Source organism: Mirounga angustirostris, unplaced genomic scaffold, assembly GCF_029215605.1.
Source record: "Mirounga angustirostris isolate CCGP_5_RB_7025 unplaced genomic scaffold, mMirAng1.0.hap1 SCAF_4, whole genome shotgun sequence".
Lineage (NCBI taxonomy): Eukaryota > Metazoa > Chordata > Mammalia > Carnivora > Phocidae > Mirounga > Mirounga angustirostris.
Window position 1 is genome coordinate 162,410,720 of NW_026991712.1, and position 19,859 is coordinate 162,430,578.

The 19,859-nt window shown below is 54.0% G+C and overlaps 1 protein-coding gene across 1 annotated transcript in view; it reads left to right on the forward strand.

Moving 5' to 3' along the window:
- Nucleotides 1–4,304: 4,304 nt before the first annotated feature.
- STK40 (serine/threonine kinase 40) overlaps nucleotides 4,305–19,859 on the forward strand; it is a 39,090-nt gene continuing 23,535 nt past the window's right edge. Inside the window, exon 1 of the mRNA XM_064589458.1 lies at nucleotides 4,305–5,124. Coding sequence (XP_064445528.1) covers nucleotides 5,118–5,124 — 7 coding nt within the window. The 5' untranslated portion in view covers nucleotides 4,305–5,117. The remainder of the gene's footprint in view (nucleotides 5,125–19,859) is intronic.

The following is a 19,859-nucleotide window of genomic DNA, read 5'->3' on the forward strand; positions in this document are numbered from 1 at the left end:
AGTGGGTTCTAGCAGGGAGACGACAACTCTGAGTTTCCAGGCCCCTCTGACAGCCCCAGGTGAGGGGAGCGGCACCACAAGGTACCTGCCGCGCTCGGAGGAACCAGAGGGCAGACACAGAAGGGAGGGCCTCGCTGTGGGGATGTCGTGGGGATGTCCGCGTGCTTGCAGTAAGCAGGGAGGGCCACCCCGTCCGGAGGGACGAATGCGGGGAGTCCCACAGCAGCCTCTTTGCAGATGTCTCCCACATGTCTGCAGATGTTTCCAAACGTGAAGAGGGCTTATGCTGGGAGTTTGGCCTGGAGATGGAGGAGAGATCCCGCGCTTTTAAGTGGTGTGCCAGCACTTCTGTGGCCTCAGCAGAGCAAGGGAGAGCCCCCAGGCCGGGGAGGGGAGCCCTCAGGCTAGCACGGACTGCTCAGACCCAAGCACATGTCCTCATTCCGGAAACATCGGAAGCATCGCGCGCCAGACCCCGCAGGCCCACTGTCATCCCTACGTGAGGCGCTGGAAGGATAGAGCCAAAGGAGGGGAAACAGGCCGGCTGAGACACACTCATGCTGAACCCCTAAATCTGCAAGCCCCAGGGATATGGGTCTTTTGGCATCTGGTCCTGGATTGCTGGGAAAGGCTGCCAGGGGCCCAGGAAGGAATGGGGGTGAGCTTAGTGCCCACCAGCCCATGGCGAGCCGGATTCCCCCAGCTGCTGCCCACCATTCGTTCCACTAAGCTATCTAGTCACCATACCAGCTGCTGAAGGAACGTCAGGATGGACAAGGGTCCTGCCCCCGGGAAGCTGAGGTTCTACAGGGGAAGACTGACAATTAAAAAAAGTAAAAATTCTGACAGATGTCATGAAGGAAATAAACAGGGTACTCTAGAGAGAACACAGAGATGGTTTTATTTTGGAAAGTGTGGTCTGAAGAAGCGAAATGTAAACCAAGAAGGACCCTGCTGTTTAAAGAGCCAAGGGAAGGCAGAATAAGCATCCAGTGCAAAGGTCCTGGGGCGGGCACCCTGGGGGTGGGGGCAGTAACCGGACCACTGAGACCATCAGAGGAGAGAGAAGCACGTGAGGCTAGAGAAGGGGACAGGGCTGGGGCAAATGATACCAGGCCTTGTGCGTGAGGAGCATAGTGGTTCCAGTTCCCAGTGCGTGAGAAGCAGAACTTGAATGGTTCCTAACTCAGCTGAGTTCCTACTTCACCCCATTCAGCCAGCGTGGCAGAAACTCAATGCCGCCGATTCAAAGTTCTCCCTTTCCTTGGAACTGGTTGAATTCTAGCACATTTCCCTTAAAGGTGGCCAGCGTGGGAAAGGTGGTCTGGTCTGATGCTCATCCAATCATGCTAGCATCACTGAGATGTCCTCGTTTCCTTCTGGCCTTTTGTGGTCAGCCCACTCAGGCTGCCACCAAGTTGCTCCTCCCTGACCCACAGACCCCTTCAGGAGTAACCCATACCTCTCTCGGTGTTCAGATTTTTATTCTACTTTTCCCAGGCCTTATTAGGCCCAGGAAATTCTTAGGCTCTTGGCTTAGTTAGGCCCTGTTTGCCCAAATGCAGCACACGGCTGTTTCTTTGGAGGGTTTTGTTCCTTCCTGGCATTCCCCCAGGAAAAGAGCACAGCTCTCGGTGCTCCCCAGGCCCTGAGACCCAGCTGACACCCTCCAGCTCCCAGGCTGAGGAGAAGCTGTTCTAGTCTCAGGGACACCCCCCCACACACAAGTCTCAGTCTCCCAGATCCCCCTTGCTACAGTTTTCTAAATTTGTCCGTGGATAGAAATTCTTTCCATTCCTCCCTGAAGGCTAGGCTTTTGGAATTCAGAAGCTAAAAATGAGCTCTACATTCTGTTGTATCATTTGTTTCCCAAAGTCACAAAGGCAGAGTAACGTAACTATCTGCATAAGGGAAGGGAGGGACACCAAAGAAAATATGAAAAACATACTTCCAAATGTTATTGCCCCACTGGATTTGGTGTTTTGCTGCTCGTTGCCATGGTCTTTGTTCAAGCATGCCCCCCATGTTGGTGTACACGTATGCTTGAACAAAGAAATTCTGATTGCTCCAGGTAGCCTGCTGGGTCCCCATTTTGCCCTGCCCTCCTGGAGAGAAGAGGCACACACTGTGTTAGGTCTCTGTCATTTGGAGGAGGGGACTGCCAGGGTGGGCATACAGCTGGAAGTTCAGATCTCCCCGGGGGCCATCCGAGTGATGCAGCCCCCCCCCGCCCCCGGCTTTCAGCCAGATGGGACATGAAGGAGAGCATCCAGCTCCCTGAGTTCCAGTCTGGCATCCCCAGCCTAAGGGCCCCCCGCCCAAGGGCAGCAGGGGTCCCTTGAGCTCCTGTCAATGTTTCCCAAAGGACCCAGAGAAATAGCACATAGTATGTGAAGGGTGACCAAGCTGGTGTGCTCTCTGCTTCGGGCTGGAATTACACTAACAGAGTAGTGGTCACTCTGGCTTGCTCCCCCTGATCACAAGCCCTAGGGTCTGTAAAACGAGGCTTATAATCAATAAAAGGGAAGAAATGACTTGATGTGGGTTGTATGGGAGACAAAATCTTACTGAATGTGAGGCTCGTGTGGAGGGAAAATACTAAGAGAAGCTTTGATGGCAAGAAGATCAGGAACCACTAGTCCAATCCAACTCTGTCATTTTACAGTTGAGGAAACTGAGGCCCAGCTTCTTCAGAGTGAAAGGGAAGGGGGAGGGCTCTCCTCAGGTCCCATGGTGAAGTTAATGGCTGAATGCCAAGATGGTCGTCATAAATAGCTACCACTTGCTGACTCCGACTACCGGCTAGGGCCTGTGCCAGGGGCAGGAGGAGGGCAGAGCCATAGTCTGTTTGGTCCCCCTGGACCCCCACCATCTAACTCAGTGCTCTGCACCTAGCAGGCACACCATAAATCTTCATGGAACGGAAGAATCCTCTCCTTTCATCCTAACAACAACCCTGGAGGTATATATTCATAGCCTCATGTTACAGAGGAGCCAACAGGCCCAGAGAGGTGAGGTGACTTGCTCAAGATCTCCAGATCGAAGAGCCAGGGAACAACACAGTGGGGATTTGAACTCAAGTCTGTCTGACTCCAACTCCATGATCTTAACTACTATACCACACCGTCCTGCGTCCCAGACATCACATCAATGGTGGCCCCGACCGGGTGTGGGGTTGGCACTCGAAACTTTGCCATACCCAGGCCTTGGGGCTTGGCCACAAGGAGAAGCCAGAAGCCAGCAGTAAGTAGGGTATGCTGGGTCACAGAAGCATGAGGGAGCTCCTCAGGGGTGAAGGTTTCTTCCTCTGCTTCTGTGACAGGCAGATCTGCCTATACCTCGTCAAGCAAGCATCTCTGCTGTTGTGACAGGCGTCACTTTGTTATGGCAGTACCATCTGCCAGTGTACCCAAAGTTGGAGAGCCTGCAGGCAGCAGGAGCGAGCGCGCGCGTGCGACGTGTGTGTGTGTGTGTGTGTGTGTGTGTGTCTGCGCGCGCGTGCGCGCGCGGTGCAGCCAGTCTCCTCATGTTGGTGTCCTGATGACAGTTTTTCATTTCCTCTGGCTGGCACCTTTCGTTTCTATTCATTACTTCTCCCCTCTTTTTTCTTCCTCCTCCTCTTCTTTGTTAAAATGCTATATTGTGAAGCAACGGAAAGTCTCTGGGGGTTGGGGATGGTGGTGTCAGCTCCCAGTGATTCATCTAGCTGATAATTAGAGCTCTGGAAAACCCAAAACTCATTGCTGGCAGAGTCAGGGCTTGCTTCCGGAATCCCTAGGCTTTTCCCTTTGTCAGAGACAGACGCTGGGGGGCCCTGGCCTGGCTCCTTTGTGCCTGCCTTTCAGTCCCCAACTATACTGAAGTGAGTGTGAGCACTCTTAAGGCCATGTCCTGTGAGAAGCTGTTTCCATCCTCACCCAATCCTCTCAGTGACCCCATGAAGTGTGATCCCTGTTCCGACAGAATGGTAAGGTTGGGGAACTCACACGGAGTCGCTCAGCTTGTGAGAGACGCAGCAAGGACTCACATCTGCCAGATTTGGTTCAAGTCACAACCTTGCCATTATTAGCTGTGTGTCTTGGGAGAGGTTACTTCCCCTCTCAGAGCTCTAGCTGCTGCTTCTTCTGTAAACAGACGCCCTTTGGCCGGCCTTTTCCTAGAAGATGCCTCTAAAGTGCTTAACACAGCATGTGACAACAACAGCGGGAGCTGTTTTGATTCCTGTTGTCACTTAGCCCTGTCAGCTCAGTGGGCACCAGGCATTCAGAGAGACAAAGAGATGGACACAGGAGGAGGCAGCCAGACTCACACTGGCTCTCGTGTCCTGGCACTGCCTGTTTGGAGATGACAAACGCACATACACGGAAGCACCTGGCCACACGCCCCTAGGAAAACCCAGCAGGGCACATAGGCTTGGCGACGTGTGCCCACACATGGATACAGAGTGACGCAGGAGACAGCTGAAAAGACACCCGGGAGTTAGACATGCGGCCAGCACACCGGCTCACATCTCTGAGACAAAGGATTCGGGCCACGGTCGGTCGTTGGTGCTGCTGCCACTGAACCCTTCTAGCAGCTTCTGGATGCCAGAGGAGGGAAGCCAGGGTCTCAGAGGGCCCCAGTGAGTCACCCGCCTGATGCAATCCCTTTAAAGGGCTCATCTGCTGGTGCAAGAAGCTGATTCATGGAGGGCGTGGTTGCTGGAGGAGGAGGAGAAAGGGACCGAAACTGCAGCAGGAGGGACTGAGAGGTTAGATGGCTGGAATTGTATAGGACCTCTTCACTGTAAACGTCCCTGGTCAAGTCTCCTGGGATCTTCAGGTTGGAGCGGGGTTTCTACAAAGGCGAGGGCCCCAGAGTGAAATAAATTGTGAGAGCTGAGACAGGAATTCCTGTCATTTTATTGAGCCCAACTGCAGCGCTCTCCGCACAGAGCTCCAGAAACTGAGAAATGGGGATCAGGGAAGAGCCATTTTTCTGACAAATACACTGCAACTGGCCGATCTTCCAACTGCGGGAGACTTCTCCCAACCCTGCAGGGCGAGGGTAGGGCACGCGAGGTCCTGCGGAGTTGGGGCGGGGGCGGTGTGCGCGTCCCAGCCTCGCCGCAGACATAGATGAGCGGTAAGTACCGCCCCTTTAGGGTCTCAGCCTCCAATCGTTTCACAGATTTCGGCCCAGATCCCACCCTGAGGCCAATCCTCAATCGGATTCCGGCCTCCTACCTGAAGGCTTCCGCCCATTCTCAAGATGGCGCCCCAATCCCGAGGCCGCGGGGCTGCAGACACAGGCGAGGGGCGGGGTCGGGGGAGAGGGGTGGGGCTGCGGTTCTGGCCCGAGAGGAGGGGGCGGTGCGTCACTTCCGTTGTCAGGTGGCGGCGCCGCAGCCATGGAGGGAGGCGGCGGCGGCGGTGGCGGCTCGGGTGGCTGCGCTGGGAGGCGGCGGTGAGCGGCTCCCACGCCCCCGGCCCGGCCCCGGCCCCCCGGGACGGAGCGCCGAGCAGTCCCGGCTCCGGGCTACGGACTATGGGCGAGCAGCGCTGAGCACCGGGGGAAGGTGAGGGCGGGGGTCCCGGAGCGGGGAGCCGGGCGGGGGGGTGCGGGTTAGCGGGGCGGGCCTCAGCGGCCGTGGCGGTGGGACCGGGGTGACAGCTCGAGGCCATCCGGGTGCGACAGAAATGGCAACAGCGAACGCTCCCTCCTCTGCTGGGGTCTTCCCTTCCCGGGCGGCGGGGGCGGGGGCTGCTGTGCGCTGGGTACCGGGCGGCCGCGGGGAGCCTCGGGTCCGGCCGCAGCTCTGGGAGGTGGGCACTGCCAGCCTTGCCCGGAGTCATTCTGCCAGTGAGTGAGGGCACCGGCGTTTGAACTCAGCTAGGTTTTCCCCGAGACACCCTCTGCCTCTCCATGCTTCCCTCCCGATCCCGAGAGGGACTTGAAAGTTAGAACGACTCCCCAGGGCGGGCCAGCCAGGGCTCCCTCCAGGAGTTCTCACCCGTCTTAGCTGGGGAAATTTGGGCATCGCGGGAGGCGTTCAGGTGCGGGTCAGAGCTACCTGGCTGCCAGTGCTACGTTTGGCCGGCCTTTTCCTAGAAGATAGCACGCCGCTGTGGTCAGTTTCACCTGCCGTGCCGGGTCAGGCCCGCCCATTCCCACGCCACTCGGCCACACCTTCCGGGCAGTGGGTAAGGGCTTTGGGATTTCCGATCTTGCGTTCTCTGCCAACCCCCACTCCCTAGGTTTGATGCCCGTTTGTTGGCGGAAGGAAGAGATGACAGGTGCCTTTGGTGGCAGGATAGACTTTGCTCTGTTTTAAGTCACGGGAGAAACCGGTTGGCTTTGCTTGGTTTTGAGAGCAGTGGGGAAGAAGGTCGTCACCCTGGGCTGGGCACGTTTCCCTCTTGGCTTAGTTTTGCATGAGATAAGGAAGAGCAGAATATGTAATTGTATGGCCTGAGAATCCTTGTTTGTAAACAGTGCTTGTGAGCTGCTTCAGGACTCCTTGACCGCCCTGCTATATGAGCGGTTTCGGGAGGTAGCCCTCATTTATTCATTCATTCCCCACATGACAACAACCGTGTCTTTGCCTGGAGAGGCAAGGACTCTCTGGTATAGTGGTGAAGAATGGGCATTGGAGCCAGACTCCCTGAGTTCAAATTCTGGCTCTGCAGCGTTCTAGCTGTGTGACAGTAGGAGAGTGGTATAACCTCTCTGTGCCTCAGTGTCCTCATCTCTAAAACAGGGGTGATAACATAGAGTTGTGAAGATTAAAAAAGTTAACACACGTAGGAGCGCCTGGCTGGCTCAGTCAGTGGAGCTTGCGACTCTTTTTTTTTTTTTTTAGACTTTTTTTTTTAAGATTGTATTTATTTGTGGGGGGGGGGAGAGAGAGAGCGCGCGCACACAAGTGGGGAGGGAGGGGGAGAAGCAGACTCCCCACTGAGCCAGAAGCCCCGTGCAGGGGCTTGAGCCCAAAACCCTGAGATTATGACCTGAGCTGGAGTCAGATGCTTAGTCAACTGAGCCACCCAGGTGCCCTGAACTTGTGACTCTTGATCTCAGGGTTGTAAGTTCGAGCCCTACACTGGGTGTAGAGATCACTTAAAAATAAAATCTTAAAAAAAAAAAAAAAAGTTAACACATGTAAAATACACAGAACCATGTCTGTCACATGATACATGTTAGCTCTTATTCTTATGTCAAGAAGCTGGTGGCCTGGTTAAAGGAGACCGACCTGTAAACAAGTAGTTGAAATAAGGTGTAAGAAAGCTAGCAGCAGCAGGCACAGAGGGCCGTGGGAGCCCAGCCTGGGTGGGGGGCGGATCCTGGGAAGGCTTGGCAGAGGTGATGACAGTGGAGCTGTGTCTAGAAGGGTGGGAAGGCTTAGCCAGTGAGCATGAAAGGGTAAGGTGTTCTACTTAGAGATAAGTACACGCATAGTTTGTTTTTTCAATTGAAAGTTTTAATTAATTTATTCATTTAAGTAATCTCTACACCCAAAATGGGGCTGGAACTCAGGACCGCAAGATCAAGAGTTGCACGCTCCATTGACTGAGCCAGCCAGGCGCCCCTGAGTACACGCATAGTTTATTCCAGAAGCCTCAGATTGTTCCATATGGTGGTGTGAAAGTCAACATGGTGCAAGGTAAGGCAGTATCCGTTGACAAGGAAATGCCATGTTAACAAGTTAGGACTTTATGCCAAGGGCAGTGAAAAGGTTTTGAAGCAGAGGAGTGACATGATTGGATCTGTGTTTTAGAATTATCTGTGTGGAGTCAGTCCCAGCAGAGGAGGGACGAGGAGGGGAGAGCCTAAAGGACTGGATTCCTCTCAAGAGGCCACCGCAGGCCCCTGAGCGGGGAGAGTCCGTGCCAGGGTGGGGGGTCCCTGCCGAGAAGGCACTTGTAGGCAGAGGGTGGCAGGTGTCAAGCTCCCTGCCTTGCTCTGGGCTCCATCGCCCAGTACAGGGGTGCCTACTGCATGTGCCCCTCTCTTCCTGGGGTCGCAGGTCGCTTGAGCAGCTAGGGAGGTAAGGCTGCCCTCTCAGAAGGCCTATCGTACAGGGTGCTGCCCTTGCTCCCGTGTCTTTCATTCGACCTGGAAAGGCAGCAAACTGTTCTCATTAAGAGCCTGTTTAGCTCTGCAGTAAGACAGATCTGACTTCCAATGCTAGAGGTAGCTTATTCTCTCCATGCCCAGCTTTGTCATCTGTAAAGTGGGGACATCAAGGCCCCTCCCTAGGAGGGCAGTTGTGAGGATTAAGTAAGATGTTGCAAGTTGAACATTTAGCACACACTGAATGAGAAATACTTGGTAAGTGTTATTACAGACTGTAGGAAAGAACTTCCAAGAAAGAGTTGAAGCAATTAGTCTCAACTGGAACTGCGTCCCATGAGCTGTCAGAAGTGTCCCGAGGGATCACAAGATGACAGAATTTTATTGTATTCTTTCTGAAAAGGAAATCTGTGGGGAGTTTACCCAGTCTGTATGGGAGCTATGCGGATGATTCAGCCCAGCTCTTTGAAAGAACCATTTTTTTAAGAAACAGAAGGAGTGCTGAGGGGGGGAAAAATCATATTTTAAAGTATTCATGAGAAAAAAGGTATGTAGAGTTTCTTCTGTGTGTCCCTCTTCGTGACCCTGGTCTGGTATCTGAATTAGTATCCTCAAGAAGCATCCCACACATTGATGTGTGTAGTAGCTCAAAATCCAGAACCCCAGTTGCACACACACGAGCCCCCGCATGTTGCAGAAGGAGGATGGAGAGGCAGCCCCTGGCCTGGAAGAACCTGCAGTCCAGCAGGGACGAGGCCAACTCCTAACCAATTAACACTTGCATAGTTTGGCAAGCCTCACAGCAGTCTGTCTAGCATGTAGTGGGAACCACCAAGGGAGGAGGAGGAGATTGGGGAGAACTTTGTAGAGCCCTTAGAGCTTAACTGGCTCCCAGAGGGCAAGGAGAGTTTTCCAAGGGCTCAGAGGCACCCCGGGCAGGGGAGCAGCGTGGCGCAGGCCGGGATGCGTGCTGGTGTGGGTGCAGCTTTGGAAACCAGAGAGGCTCTGGCACAGGGCGTGAAGGGACCTGGCTGTGGGATGTGTTGGAGAGGTAGGCGCCAGTCTAAGATGCTTGAACTCCTTATTCTCTTATTCTCTTGCGATGGGATGCTTTGTTTTAAGTGGAGGAAGTACTGTTAGCCCTGCGTCTTCCCAAGAGCCCTCTAGCTGCGGGGAAGAGTGGACTGGGGAGAGAGCGAGTCTGGAGTGCAGAGGGAGGCTGCTGCAGCGGTCAGAGCGAGTGCTTGTGCGGGCCTGGATCAGGGCAGAGGCAGTTGGGGAGGAGAGGAAGGGCGGACGGAGATCAGAGGTGTTTGGGGAGAAATCAGTCAGACTCTGGGAATGTTTGGAAGTGATGGTTGAGGGAGGAGCAGTGGTGGCAGGTGACGAGAAGGTTCCTGGTTTGACAGAGTGAATGATAGAGCAGAGATAGGGCGGCTTGGAAGACAATCAGTAAGACCTGAGCACATCTCACGGGAGAGGATCAGTTACAAAGTCTGTGGCACCCTGTCCAGCTTCGGGCCAGGCTTCCCTCTGGTTATGCCTGAGTCGGCACCTGGGAGAAAGGCAGCTTCCCTCTCTTCACCTTGCCCCTGCCCAGATTTGCCCAGGGAGGTGACCTTGTACAGTGTTTCAGAAACTCAACTGGCTGAGTGTGCAAAACTCCTATAATTTCTCCAGCCTTCGGATGGCCCTACAGAGCAGCTCTTCTCCACGCTGCTTCAGCTGTTGGGGTCCTGGACAGCAGCATATCCTCAGGGGAGAGACAGCTTTCCCAGTACTCCCTGGACACCTTATCTGGAACGAGAATTTGAGATTGGATTGACTCCCTAGGCTGGGTTAGCAGCCTCATCTCAAGAAGGAGAGATGTCTGCCAGAGGCCGCTGGGACTCAGAGCCACCAGAGAGATGAGAAGGAGCTGCCCCTATGCCCTTGTCCCCCTGAGCTCTGCAGGAGTGCAGAGCTAGACCAGAATCTGACTGTGCTATGGAGAGCGTGTGCTGGGGGACAGGGTTTCAAACAAGCCCTTTGGAACTGGGGAGATTTTCACAGGCTTTGTCCTTGGGTTTGTGGGGTCAAGAAGGTAGAAGAGAACGTGACCTGAAACAAGAGCATTTCTTCCAGAAGAGACTGGGGCCTTGCGGGTGCACAGCGGCTCTGTAATCAAGATCTGGGAGGGGAAGGGATGGTAGCGCTTGCTTTGATTTACTTCCTGCCTTAGCCATGGTTCCATTCTGGCACGTGGATGTTTGGGTCATTTTTCATTATGAGTGTGTATAATTTGTTCAGCAAGCTCTGTGCCGATGAACTTAGGTGATTCTCTGTCTTTAGCTCTCCAGACAGAGCTGTAGTGACCGTCTGCATGCATATGATTTTGCCCACCTTAGGGATCTGCAGGAATCTGCGGGATTCTAGAGTACCTTTTATTATTATTATTTTTTAAGAATTTCTAAGCTCCCTTTTAATAAACTGGAGCAGCCTGATTTTGCTCCAGCAAGCAAAGGTATTCTTTTGAGTTGAGGTGCCCCTTCCTGAGGGGGCACTGAGGACTCCTCCCCCAGAAGAGGCTACAGCCCTGTGGTGGTCGTCCTCTTCTGATTAATGGTGGTCTAGCTGGGGAGTGAGTTCAGGCTCCCCAGAGCTTACACAGTACAGTAATATACAGGCCTGACGATTTCAAAGAAACTCTAGTTGTTGGAAAGCCCCAGAGAAAACTGAGAAGGGCTCTTGTTATTCAGAACGAAGCTGTCCACTCTAAATATGTTTACAGACTGCCACCTACTTGGCAAAAGAGACAGAAGATGTTTAGCTTTTAAAGTGTCTGTGACCCAAGCATCCAGGAGGAAGAAGAAAGGGGCCTGGACATTGCAGCGGGAATTGGCAAGAGCAGGACTGATGTGCCTGTCGTTTGTCTTTAGGTTTGGGGCAGAGCTAGTTTGAGGTTTGATAGGGGGACAGCAGGTACTTCTAGAGAGAAGCTCAGTTCCTTGGGAGACCTTAGGACTGGCTGGCCCCAAATTCTGTGGAGCTCTTGGAACCCCATTTCTGGCATCTGCCAGCTCTAGAGAGTAAGAGTCCTGCTCCTTTTCGCAGTCAGCGTGGAGCTTCTGGAGGTACTGCGTTTGGCGGGAGTTCCCCAGGGTGCATTCTCTTCTGACTACTCTCCCAGTGTGGTCCCTGCTGAAGGAACAGGAAGGAAAGCAGCCAGAAAAGGCAGATTACCACCACCTTCCAGGTTCTTTGCTAAGTACTCTGCAGTACCTATTGAAAATTTCTCAGAATCTAAGGAAGGAGGGGCTGTCTGTTTTATAGAAGAGAACCCCCAGGTCCAGAGGGGCTAAGTAACCCGTACACTGTTTCACAGCCGGTAGGAGCAGAGCCAGACTTCCGGCCTACACTTGGGTGACCCTAGAGCCCATGCTGTGCCGTTCATCCTGGGCAGGCTCTGGCCCCAGGGAGTCCAACCCACCCGGCATCTTGGACTCATGGGGTTGTAGAGCTGGAAGGGTCTTCGGCACAGCTGAAGCAGTCCCTTCTTGGCCTGAAGAACGGAACTGCCCCTTCCTGGAGGCAGGTCCCTCCCCCTCCTGGCCTGTAGGTAGCGGGTAGGGAGGCTTTCAGCCATCTCACCTAGAAGTTAAGCGCCTAGGCTCAGATCAGACCTGGCTTCAAAACCCAGTTCTGCCGCTCGCTAGCGGAGTGACCTTGAACAAGTCACTGCCCATTTTCAGCCTCATCTTCTCCTCTGTAAAATGGACACAACGCTCCTTGCTCCTAAGGTAGTAATGGGGATTGCACACGAGGTGCTATGTCTGTGGCGGGTTCAGCCTCGTGCCTGGCCTGCAGTCAGGACCCCGGGGCCGGCTCTGGGGAGGTCCAGGTAAGCTCTTCGCTAGCAGGTCTGGGGGTGTTCCTGGAAGAGGCGTCCTGAGGTCTCCAGTTTGAACGTGTTGGTGGTCCTCGCAGCCTGTGTGGACGCCAGCAGGCAAGCAGGAGGCTCCTTATGAGCATGTGTGCGGCCACCTGAGAGAGAGCTTAGGTGTACCAAGAGTGGTGCTTCTGTCCCTCCTGCCCGACTCTCCTGACGCAGCCTCGCCGCGGCCCACGGCTGGTGCGTTCAGGACACTTAGACTTCCACACGCGTCCCATGCCATGCTCCCTCAGGTGTGCCTTCTCTGAGGCCGCCCTTGAGCCCGTTACTCCTCTTAACGGTTCTAATGGGTTAAAAATTTAGATTTAAAAAAAATTATTATTATAGTAGTGTACGGTAAAATAGTTAAACAACGTGGGAAAGTATAAAACTCTCTCTCCCCTCCTTGGGCCCCTCATCCTGCCTGGAGGTATCCACCGTTGAGTTTCTTCTAGAAATTTCCTGTGCATATTCAAGGATATGTATAATCTTTTTTTCTTTACCCAAATGGGAGCATATTATACAAATAGTGCTGGTTTGTTTGTTTTTAACGTAATATACCACAGGCATCTTTACCAGCAGGTGTGGACTTAGTATTCCATCGAATGGAACGTGTTGTAGTTAACCAGTCCTTTCTTGGTGGACATGTAGAGTGTTTCCTGTCTGGATATCTGTGAGCATGCGTGTTTTGATTTTTGTGGTTTTATCTTTTGTGGTTTTTTACGGTTATACATGGTTCTACAGGGACCCTCGTTGAGCACATTTATCTTTGTGAACTTGTGTGCATATATGTGTAGGATAAATCCCTAGAACTGAAGGGCTGGGCCCGATGTGTGCTTTTTTTTTTTTTTTAACTTTGTTGGCTGTGGTTTCTTTTTTTTTTTCATTTTTTCAAAGATTTTATTTATTTATTTGAGAGAGAGAATGAGAGAGAGCACATGAGAGGGGGGAGGGTCAGAGGGAGAAGCAGACTCCCCGCTGAGCAGGGAGCCCGATGCGGGACTCGATCCCGGGACTCCAGGATCATGACCTGAGCCGAAGGCAGTCGCTTAACCAACTGAGCCACCCAGGCGCCCTTGGCTGTGGTTTCAACACGTACTTTCTGTGCACCTGCTGAGCCTGGGCAGGGGATTCTGAAGTGGCCAAGGCCCAGGCCTCGCTCCTAGGAGCTCACCCTCTCAGGAGACAAGCAGGCAAGCCGACATGTGATGAGCATGCTCTCACCAGTGCGTGCACTGAGTGTCTGTCGGGGTGGCTCACGGACCCCAGCACTAGCCCTGTGGCCTCTCGGTGGCTCAGAACTGGTGAGATTCGCGTGTGGGCCTGCCCTCTGAACGGCTCTGAGGGGCACCCTGACGGCCCGGCCCACCGTCGGCCTCTGCAGTCCTGCCCCTCCGAGCAGCTGCATCCAGCAGCGTCTGTGAACTGTGCTGTTCGTTGTGGAAGTTGTGAAATTTAATTGATTTCATTTTTGATAGAGGCCATTAAGGCAAGGCAGTTTGCTGACCCCAGTCCCAGTTGCCTTTCTTACAGGGTGATGGTAGAGTGATTTTCGCTGTTAAAAACAGTTAAAGAGGGCGCCTGGGTGGCTCAGTTGGTTAAGCGACTGCCTTCGGCTCAGGTCATGATCCTGGAGTCCCGGGATCGAGTCCCGCATCGGGCTCCCTGCTCAGCGGGGGTCTGCTTCTCCCTCTGACCCTCTTCCCTCTCGTGCTCTCTGTTTCTCATTCTCTCTCTCTCAAATAAATAAATAAAATCTTTAAAAAAAAACAGTTAAAGAGGGGCGCCTGGGTGGCTCAGTCGGTTGAGCATCCAACTCTTGATTTCGGCTCAGGGCGTGATCTCAGGGTTGTGAGATTGGGCCCCGAGTCGGGCCCCGAGTCAGGCCCCGTGCTGGGCATGGAGCCCGCTTAAGATTCTCTCTCTCCCTCTGCCCCCTCCCCCCCAAAAAGCAACAACAACGACAACAGTATAAAGAGAGAGAGTCACATGTACCTGGGCCTGGCCCAGGCTTTGCCGTCTGTCGCTCTGGAAATCTGGGGTGGAAGGAAGGAAACTCAACATTTGTCTGGTGCCTCCCCCACGCCGGCTCCGGCGGTCCTCAGGGAACCCTGTGCGGGGCGGCGCCGTCCCTCTCCTCTGGGTGAGCCGAGGCTCGGCCGAGAAACATATTCAGGTTGCACCGTGGACCCGAAGGTGGCTCTCAGACTCAGCCAGCCTTTCTTCAGTCCCTTGCTCTTTTCTCCTTGCGTGATTTGGGCCATTGTGGGCGGCAAGAACCCGAACTCCACGTGGGACTCCGTGGCAAGCCTGGTTCCCTGGCTGAGTCACCACACAAGGCAGTCACCGATGGTTTGAGCTGAGGATGGGTCCCCTTAGTAGCAGGGCAGGCAGGCATGAAGGGGAGGGCTGTCAGTGACCTGCTCTGGCCTCGCTGCACAAGGCAGAGGCCGCCCCCCGCCCCTCCCCCAGAGCCAGGGGGCCACCAGGAATGTCTCCCAAGCCAGGGTGCTTGGCTGCTTCCCCAGGTTCCTTCTCTGGATGGGAGATACCAGAGCAGCACGGCCCCAGAAAGAGCTATTAAGTCTGTCCCTTCCTCCTCTGACACCCACACACAGTGACGGATTATTTGTTGTCACATCAGCTGCTTCCGGAGGCCCTCGGGAGGGGCGAGCTGGTGGCAGGCCTGGTGTTGCTGCCCTCGATTCTGCTCTGGGAGCTCTCAGAGTGGCTGCCGGTGAAGCCCTCTGCCCCATCTGCAGGGACTGGTCTCTCTTCTGTTTGTCTTTTCCCCAGAGGGGACCGCGGGTCCCCCTCCATGTGCACAGCCCTGGAGCCCTTTCTCCCAGAATCACTCGGGAACACATCCTTCTGGCCAGGGGCCTTTCGGCCTCCAGTCTCTCCGCCCCCAGCCCTCATGGAGGCCGCAGAGGAGCCCAGTGGGAACTTCCTCGGGGCAGCGGGGTGAAGAGGGACATCACTGATTACATCATCTCCCTGTATGTGACTCTGGCCTCCTAAAGGAGACCGGAGCTGGACCTCCGAACTGCAGCCTCTGGGCTTCCTGCTAGCAGCGGGGTCTTCGGGCCCCTGCCGGCCCCAGGACTGCTGTGCTGGCCACACTGTAGTCCTGCTGGGAGAGGCGGTGACAGAGGCCGTGTCTGGTGCGGATGTGCGGAGGGGGAGCAGGCTGGGCACGGGGCCCTCTCTCTGGCCGCCCCTCCCACTTGCCACCGGGCTGAGTCACTTCCTCTCTGGCTGCTGCAGGTACTCCCCCACATGCCCGAGAGCAGAGCGGCTTCAGGGCGTGGGGTTCACCCTGGGCCACGAGAGGGAGCAGACTCTCGTGGTAGAAGCAGCCAGTTCACTTGGTACCCCCGAGGCCGTAAAGCACAACGTTTAGGGAATGATGTGATGTTATGGATTCTTGACAAATTGGAGCTATACATATCCTGCATTTTAAAAATGAGCAAAATCATCACGCTGTTTTGGAACAGTGAAGATGACAACGCATGCATGAATCTTTGTCATCAGGGAGTCCTGGCTGAAGCCAAGGGATTACTAATCCGCCTCCCCATCCCCCAGCTCCATCCTGAGCTCGGAAGCAAATGGCTTCCAGTGGGTTCCTGGAGAGGTTCCTCATAGCCTTCAGGCTCCAGGGAGAGGGTTTTCATGCCTACTTCAGGGGTGGCTGTCATTAAAACTCAAAGGAAAAGCTGACAAACAGAGCCCCCTCCTCTCCAGCTAGCAGGAGGCAAAGAGAATAGGCCTCAGGCAGCCTCCTGTGGGCCTGGTAAGCTGGCCAGGGTCACTAGGCTTCGCTCTCACAGAGGGTAGGTGACTAGTTCAGGGAAACAAAGCAAGTGAGTGACGGAAGTCTGAATTTGAACCCGGACCTACCTGACCTCAAAATCCATCTTGCTCTCCCAGCTGGCATTTGGGTCACTGGTCTATGGTTTGAAACACTTGATTGCATGGGCTGCGGAATTCCTCTTGGTTTCCTGACTTGACTTTGTGGTTGGAGAGCAGGTCTGTAGGGAATTTGGGAGCACCGGTAGAAACACCTATGTGTGAGTATTGGGGTGCAGTAGGGATGGCTCCCAGAGGGCTTGGGTCACGGAGGGGTGGGGGACACTAACTTGTTGGCTGGTAGGATATCTCAGTAACCCCACCTCAGTTCAGCCCCTCTCTCCAGAGAGACCTGCTTGGGGGCTGGAAACACCTCCTTCTCCAGGGACAAGCACGACCCCTCTCTCCCTGCTTGCCTGCAGCTTTCTGGCTGCAGCTCCCTGATTCCAGGAGAATGATTGCTTATAAGGAAACCCAGAGAGTACTGTCCTCTCTGTGGTTGGCATTCCTACGCCTGCAGCCATCATCAGGTGGGGAAGGAGCAGTGGAGGAAGAAAGAACATGGGATTCAGAGCTGGAAAACCTGTGTCCACATCCCCTCTCTTTGAGCAACCAGTCAGGTAACTTTAGGCAGGTCTCAGTATCTCTGAGTCTTGATTTCTTTTTCTAGAAAGTGCTGTGTTTGGTGGTAGTGGTGGTGGGGGGATCAGTTACAATCATGTATTGGAAAGTGCTTTGTAAGCTACAGAGCTGTGTGCAAAAGTTAGTTGTTGTGAGAGGTCATTGAGGGTGTGGGCCTCCCATGTGGGCTCTGAGTCCGAAATTCACCATCCAGGAATGAGCCTGGGGAATTTTCGAGGGAACTGGCAGACCTCGAGCATGGAGGGGCCTGGTCTACAAAGCAGAGCCACAGATCTTAGTTGGGTCATGCGTTCAGATTTCACACTGCTCACCTCAAGCCTTGGTAGTTCAGGTGTAGTCAGATAAAATGCAGAGTCGAGCCCGAGGTTCTCTTCTCTGGGGGTAGCAAGAGTGCTAGGAATTTTTCTGACCAGTAGAAGGACCTTCACACTACGAGCCTAGAGTGACCCAACGGACCGATCACTGGTGTGAGGGGGGCAGGCAATGCCCTCATTCACATGCGCCCACATCTTGCTGCAGGAAAGCAGATCTTTTTTGCTGGATTCAGCCAGAAGGGGGCTAATCTGTCCCTTTGCCAGTGAGAGGTTGGGCCCAGGCCTCAGGCACGCCGTGAATGAATTCAGTCCTCGCTGGGGGCTGCTCTCTGGCAGCAAACGCTGTCTAAGCGCAACGCCTGGCGATCAGCCAGCCTGGCACCCTCCCTGCCCCAGGCATCCAGGCATTTCTGACATGGGACTTTGCCTGGACAAATGGTTCCCAGCACCCTTGCAGCCCAGGTACCTATAGCTGTGATCCCCTGTCTCTCTGATCCTGGATTCTGTCTCCTGCCATGAGCCGGGTGGACCATCTGTCTGTACTTCTGGGCCCCACTCCAGCCCTGGCCTCCAGTTGGGTGATCTCTGTCCCCTGCCCCAATATGGCGTTTTATGCATTCTGGGTGCATAACAAACAGCTCTACACTCCGTTCTCTCATTCAGCAGTGCGCCAGGCCCTGGGCAGGGTGCAGGGAAGCAGCGGTGAATGGGAGTTGCTCCCTCAGCGGTGGGGGGACTCAGATAAACCAGCGGTTCCAGGATGGTGGGAGGGAACGGAGGTACGCTCAGGTGCTCTGGCAGCTGGAGGAAAGGACTTGCTGCGGTGAAGACCGAGGGAGAAGGATGGGCCGACCAGGGTGAGGAGGGCAGGGCAAGGGTGTTCACGGCACACTCAGAGAATTGTGAGTCATTTGGTGTGGCTAGATTCAGGGGCCCTGCCAAGGCAGTGAGGCTGGACAGGTAGCCTGGGTCTGGCCGGGCTCACTGAGGAGTTAGGGTTTCTTCCTGAAGACCAGAGGGCATCGGAGGACTCCACAGCGGAGACAGACAGAAACACTGCAGGCCCAGGTCCTGGAGCAGAGGGGAAAGTGCAAGGTGCTAGAATCTGTTACTCAGGTAGCTGAGGTGGGGTCTTCTGTGGAGTCGTTCCTACATCCTTCCTGATCAGCCATGGGGAGCAGTGTCCCACCGTCTTGCACCTGGTGCGGGGAGAAACCCTTTGAAGATGTGCTGCAGAAAGACGCCACCAGGTGGCAGACCTGGAGATGGCACAAAGGCCTCTTTTTTCCCTTTAGCACAATGTTTGCAGGGGCGGAACGGGGGCATTCTAGACGCAACTACTGTTCCTCCCAGCCTGCCTCTGCCCCACAAGGATGAGATCCCCCCGGCCTGCCACTGGGGACTGTGTCCCCACAAGGAGTCCCTTTGACTCTGTGAATCTGGACAACAGATTCCTCCAGGGCCTTGGGAGCTCTTCCATCCAGCAGCTCGCACTTTCTCCTGTCTCTAACCTCAGAGTAAATTGCAGGCATCGTGACCCCTCACCCCCAAACTCTTCAGCATCTCTCACCTAAGAGCAAGGACGTTCTCCCACGTAACCATAGTGTAGTTTTCAAATTCAGAAAATTTAACATCCATACAGTCCGTATTTAGATTTTGTCCGTTGCCCAGTCATAACTCCCAGGATCTCACACTGCATTTACTTGTCTTATGTCTTTAGTCTCCACTGATCTAGACTGGTTCCTCAGTCTTCCTTTATCCATCACTGTTTTGTTCTGTTTTAATGTGGTTTTTTTTTAAGATTTTATTTATTTGAGGGCAACCCCCTCAGGTCCCCTCCTTCCTTGGGAGCTTTGTATTTATCACTTTGCTTTAGCTCAATAAACCTTGCTTTACTGCCCACAAAAAAAAAAAAAAAAAAAAAAGATTTTATTTATTTGAGAGACAGGGCACAGCGCGGGAAGGGCAGAGGAAGAGGGAGAAGCAGACTCCCCATTGAGCAGGGAGCCTAACTCAGGGCCCGATCTCAGGACCCCAGGATCATGACCTGAGCTGAAGGCAGGTGCTAACCAACCGAGCCACCCAGGCGTCCCCATCACTGTGTATTTGAAGCATACAGGCCTGTTTGGGTTGAATGTCCCTCAATTTGGGTTCGTCTCATGATCACATTCAGGCTATACATTGGGGGCAAAATAATAACCATAAATTGATGTTGCCTCAGGAGTAATATGATGTCAGTTCTGTTATTGGTGATATTAACTTTGACCATTTGGTTAAGGTCGAAGCTTGCTTTTTTTAAAAAAATTGAGGTATATATATATATATATATACACACGATGAGTTTCCCAGATCCTTTCATTATACAGTTCAGTCGTTTTGACAAATGCACATCCCGGACTAGAGGCACTAGGTCTTAATTTCAGACTCTGGACAGTCCCTTACTGTGCCCCGGGTTGGTACCTGCCTGCCCGTGCTCCAGCCCCTGCTTCCCCCTGGACCCATGAGCCGAGTGAGAGCCCGAGACGCTGAGTGCCTGTGCCCTCTCCTGCTGCCTGGCACCCCTCCCCTCCTCAACAGCCCTATTAGCCCCCAGGGCCGCCCCCCAGGCCAACAGCCCAATGGCAGGTTCAAGGTCTCTTAAGCCTTCCCTCTGGGTACCCTCCCCTCCCCCCACTCAGTGCCTATTAAGTAACAATCCCTTTCTCTTTGGGTAGGAGAAATACAAAGCTACTGTGTTTAAGCTAAGAATAGCGCAAGCTACCACATGCTTACAATATGCTGGTAGGTGCTCTGCTAAACCTTTTGCATGGGTTATCTTACTTAATCCTTAGCCCAGCCTCGTAAGGTAGGTGTTGTGCTCTGTATTTTGTAGTTGCTAAGTAACTTGTCCAAGATCTTACCGCTACTAAGTGATGGTGCTGGGGTTTGAACCAGGATTGACTTGCTCTGACTCAGAGGTTCCCAGCCAGTGTGGGTTATGTGGATCAAGATGGTGATCCCTTCAGCCTGCAGGTGCCTGGGTCAGGCACAGGACGGCTAGGGTCCCATGTTCTTTTACCCCCGAGTGTCGTACAAATGGTTCTGTCTGTGTT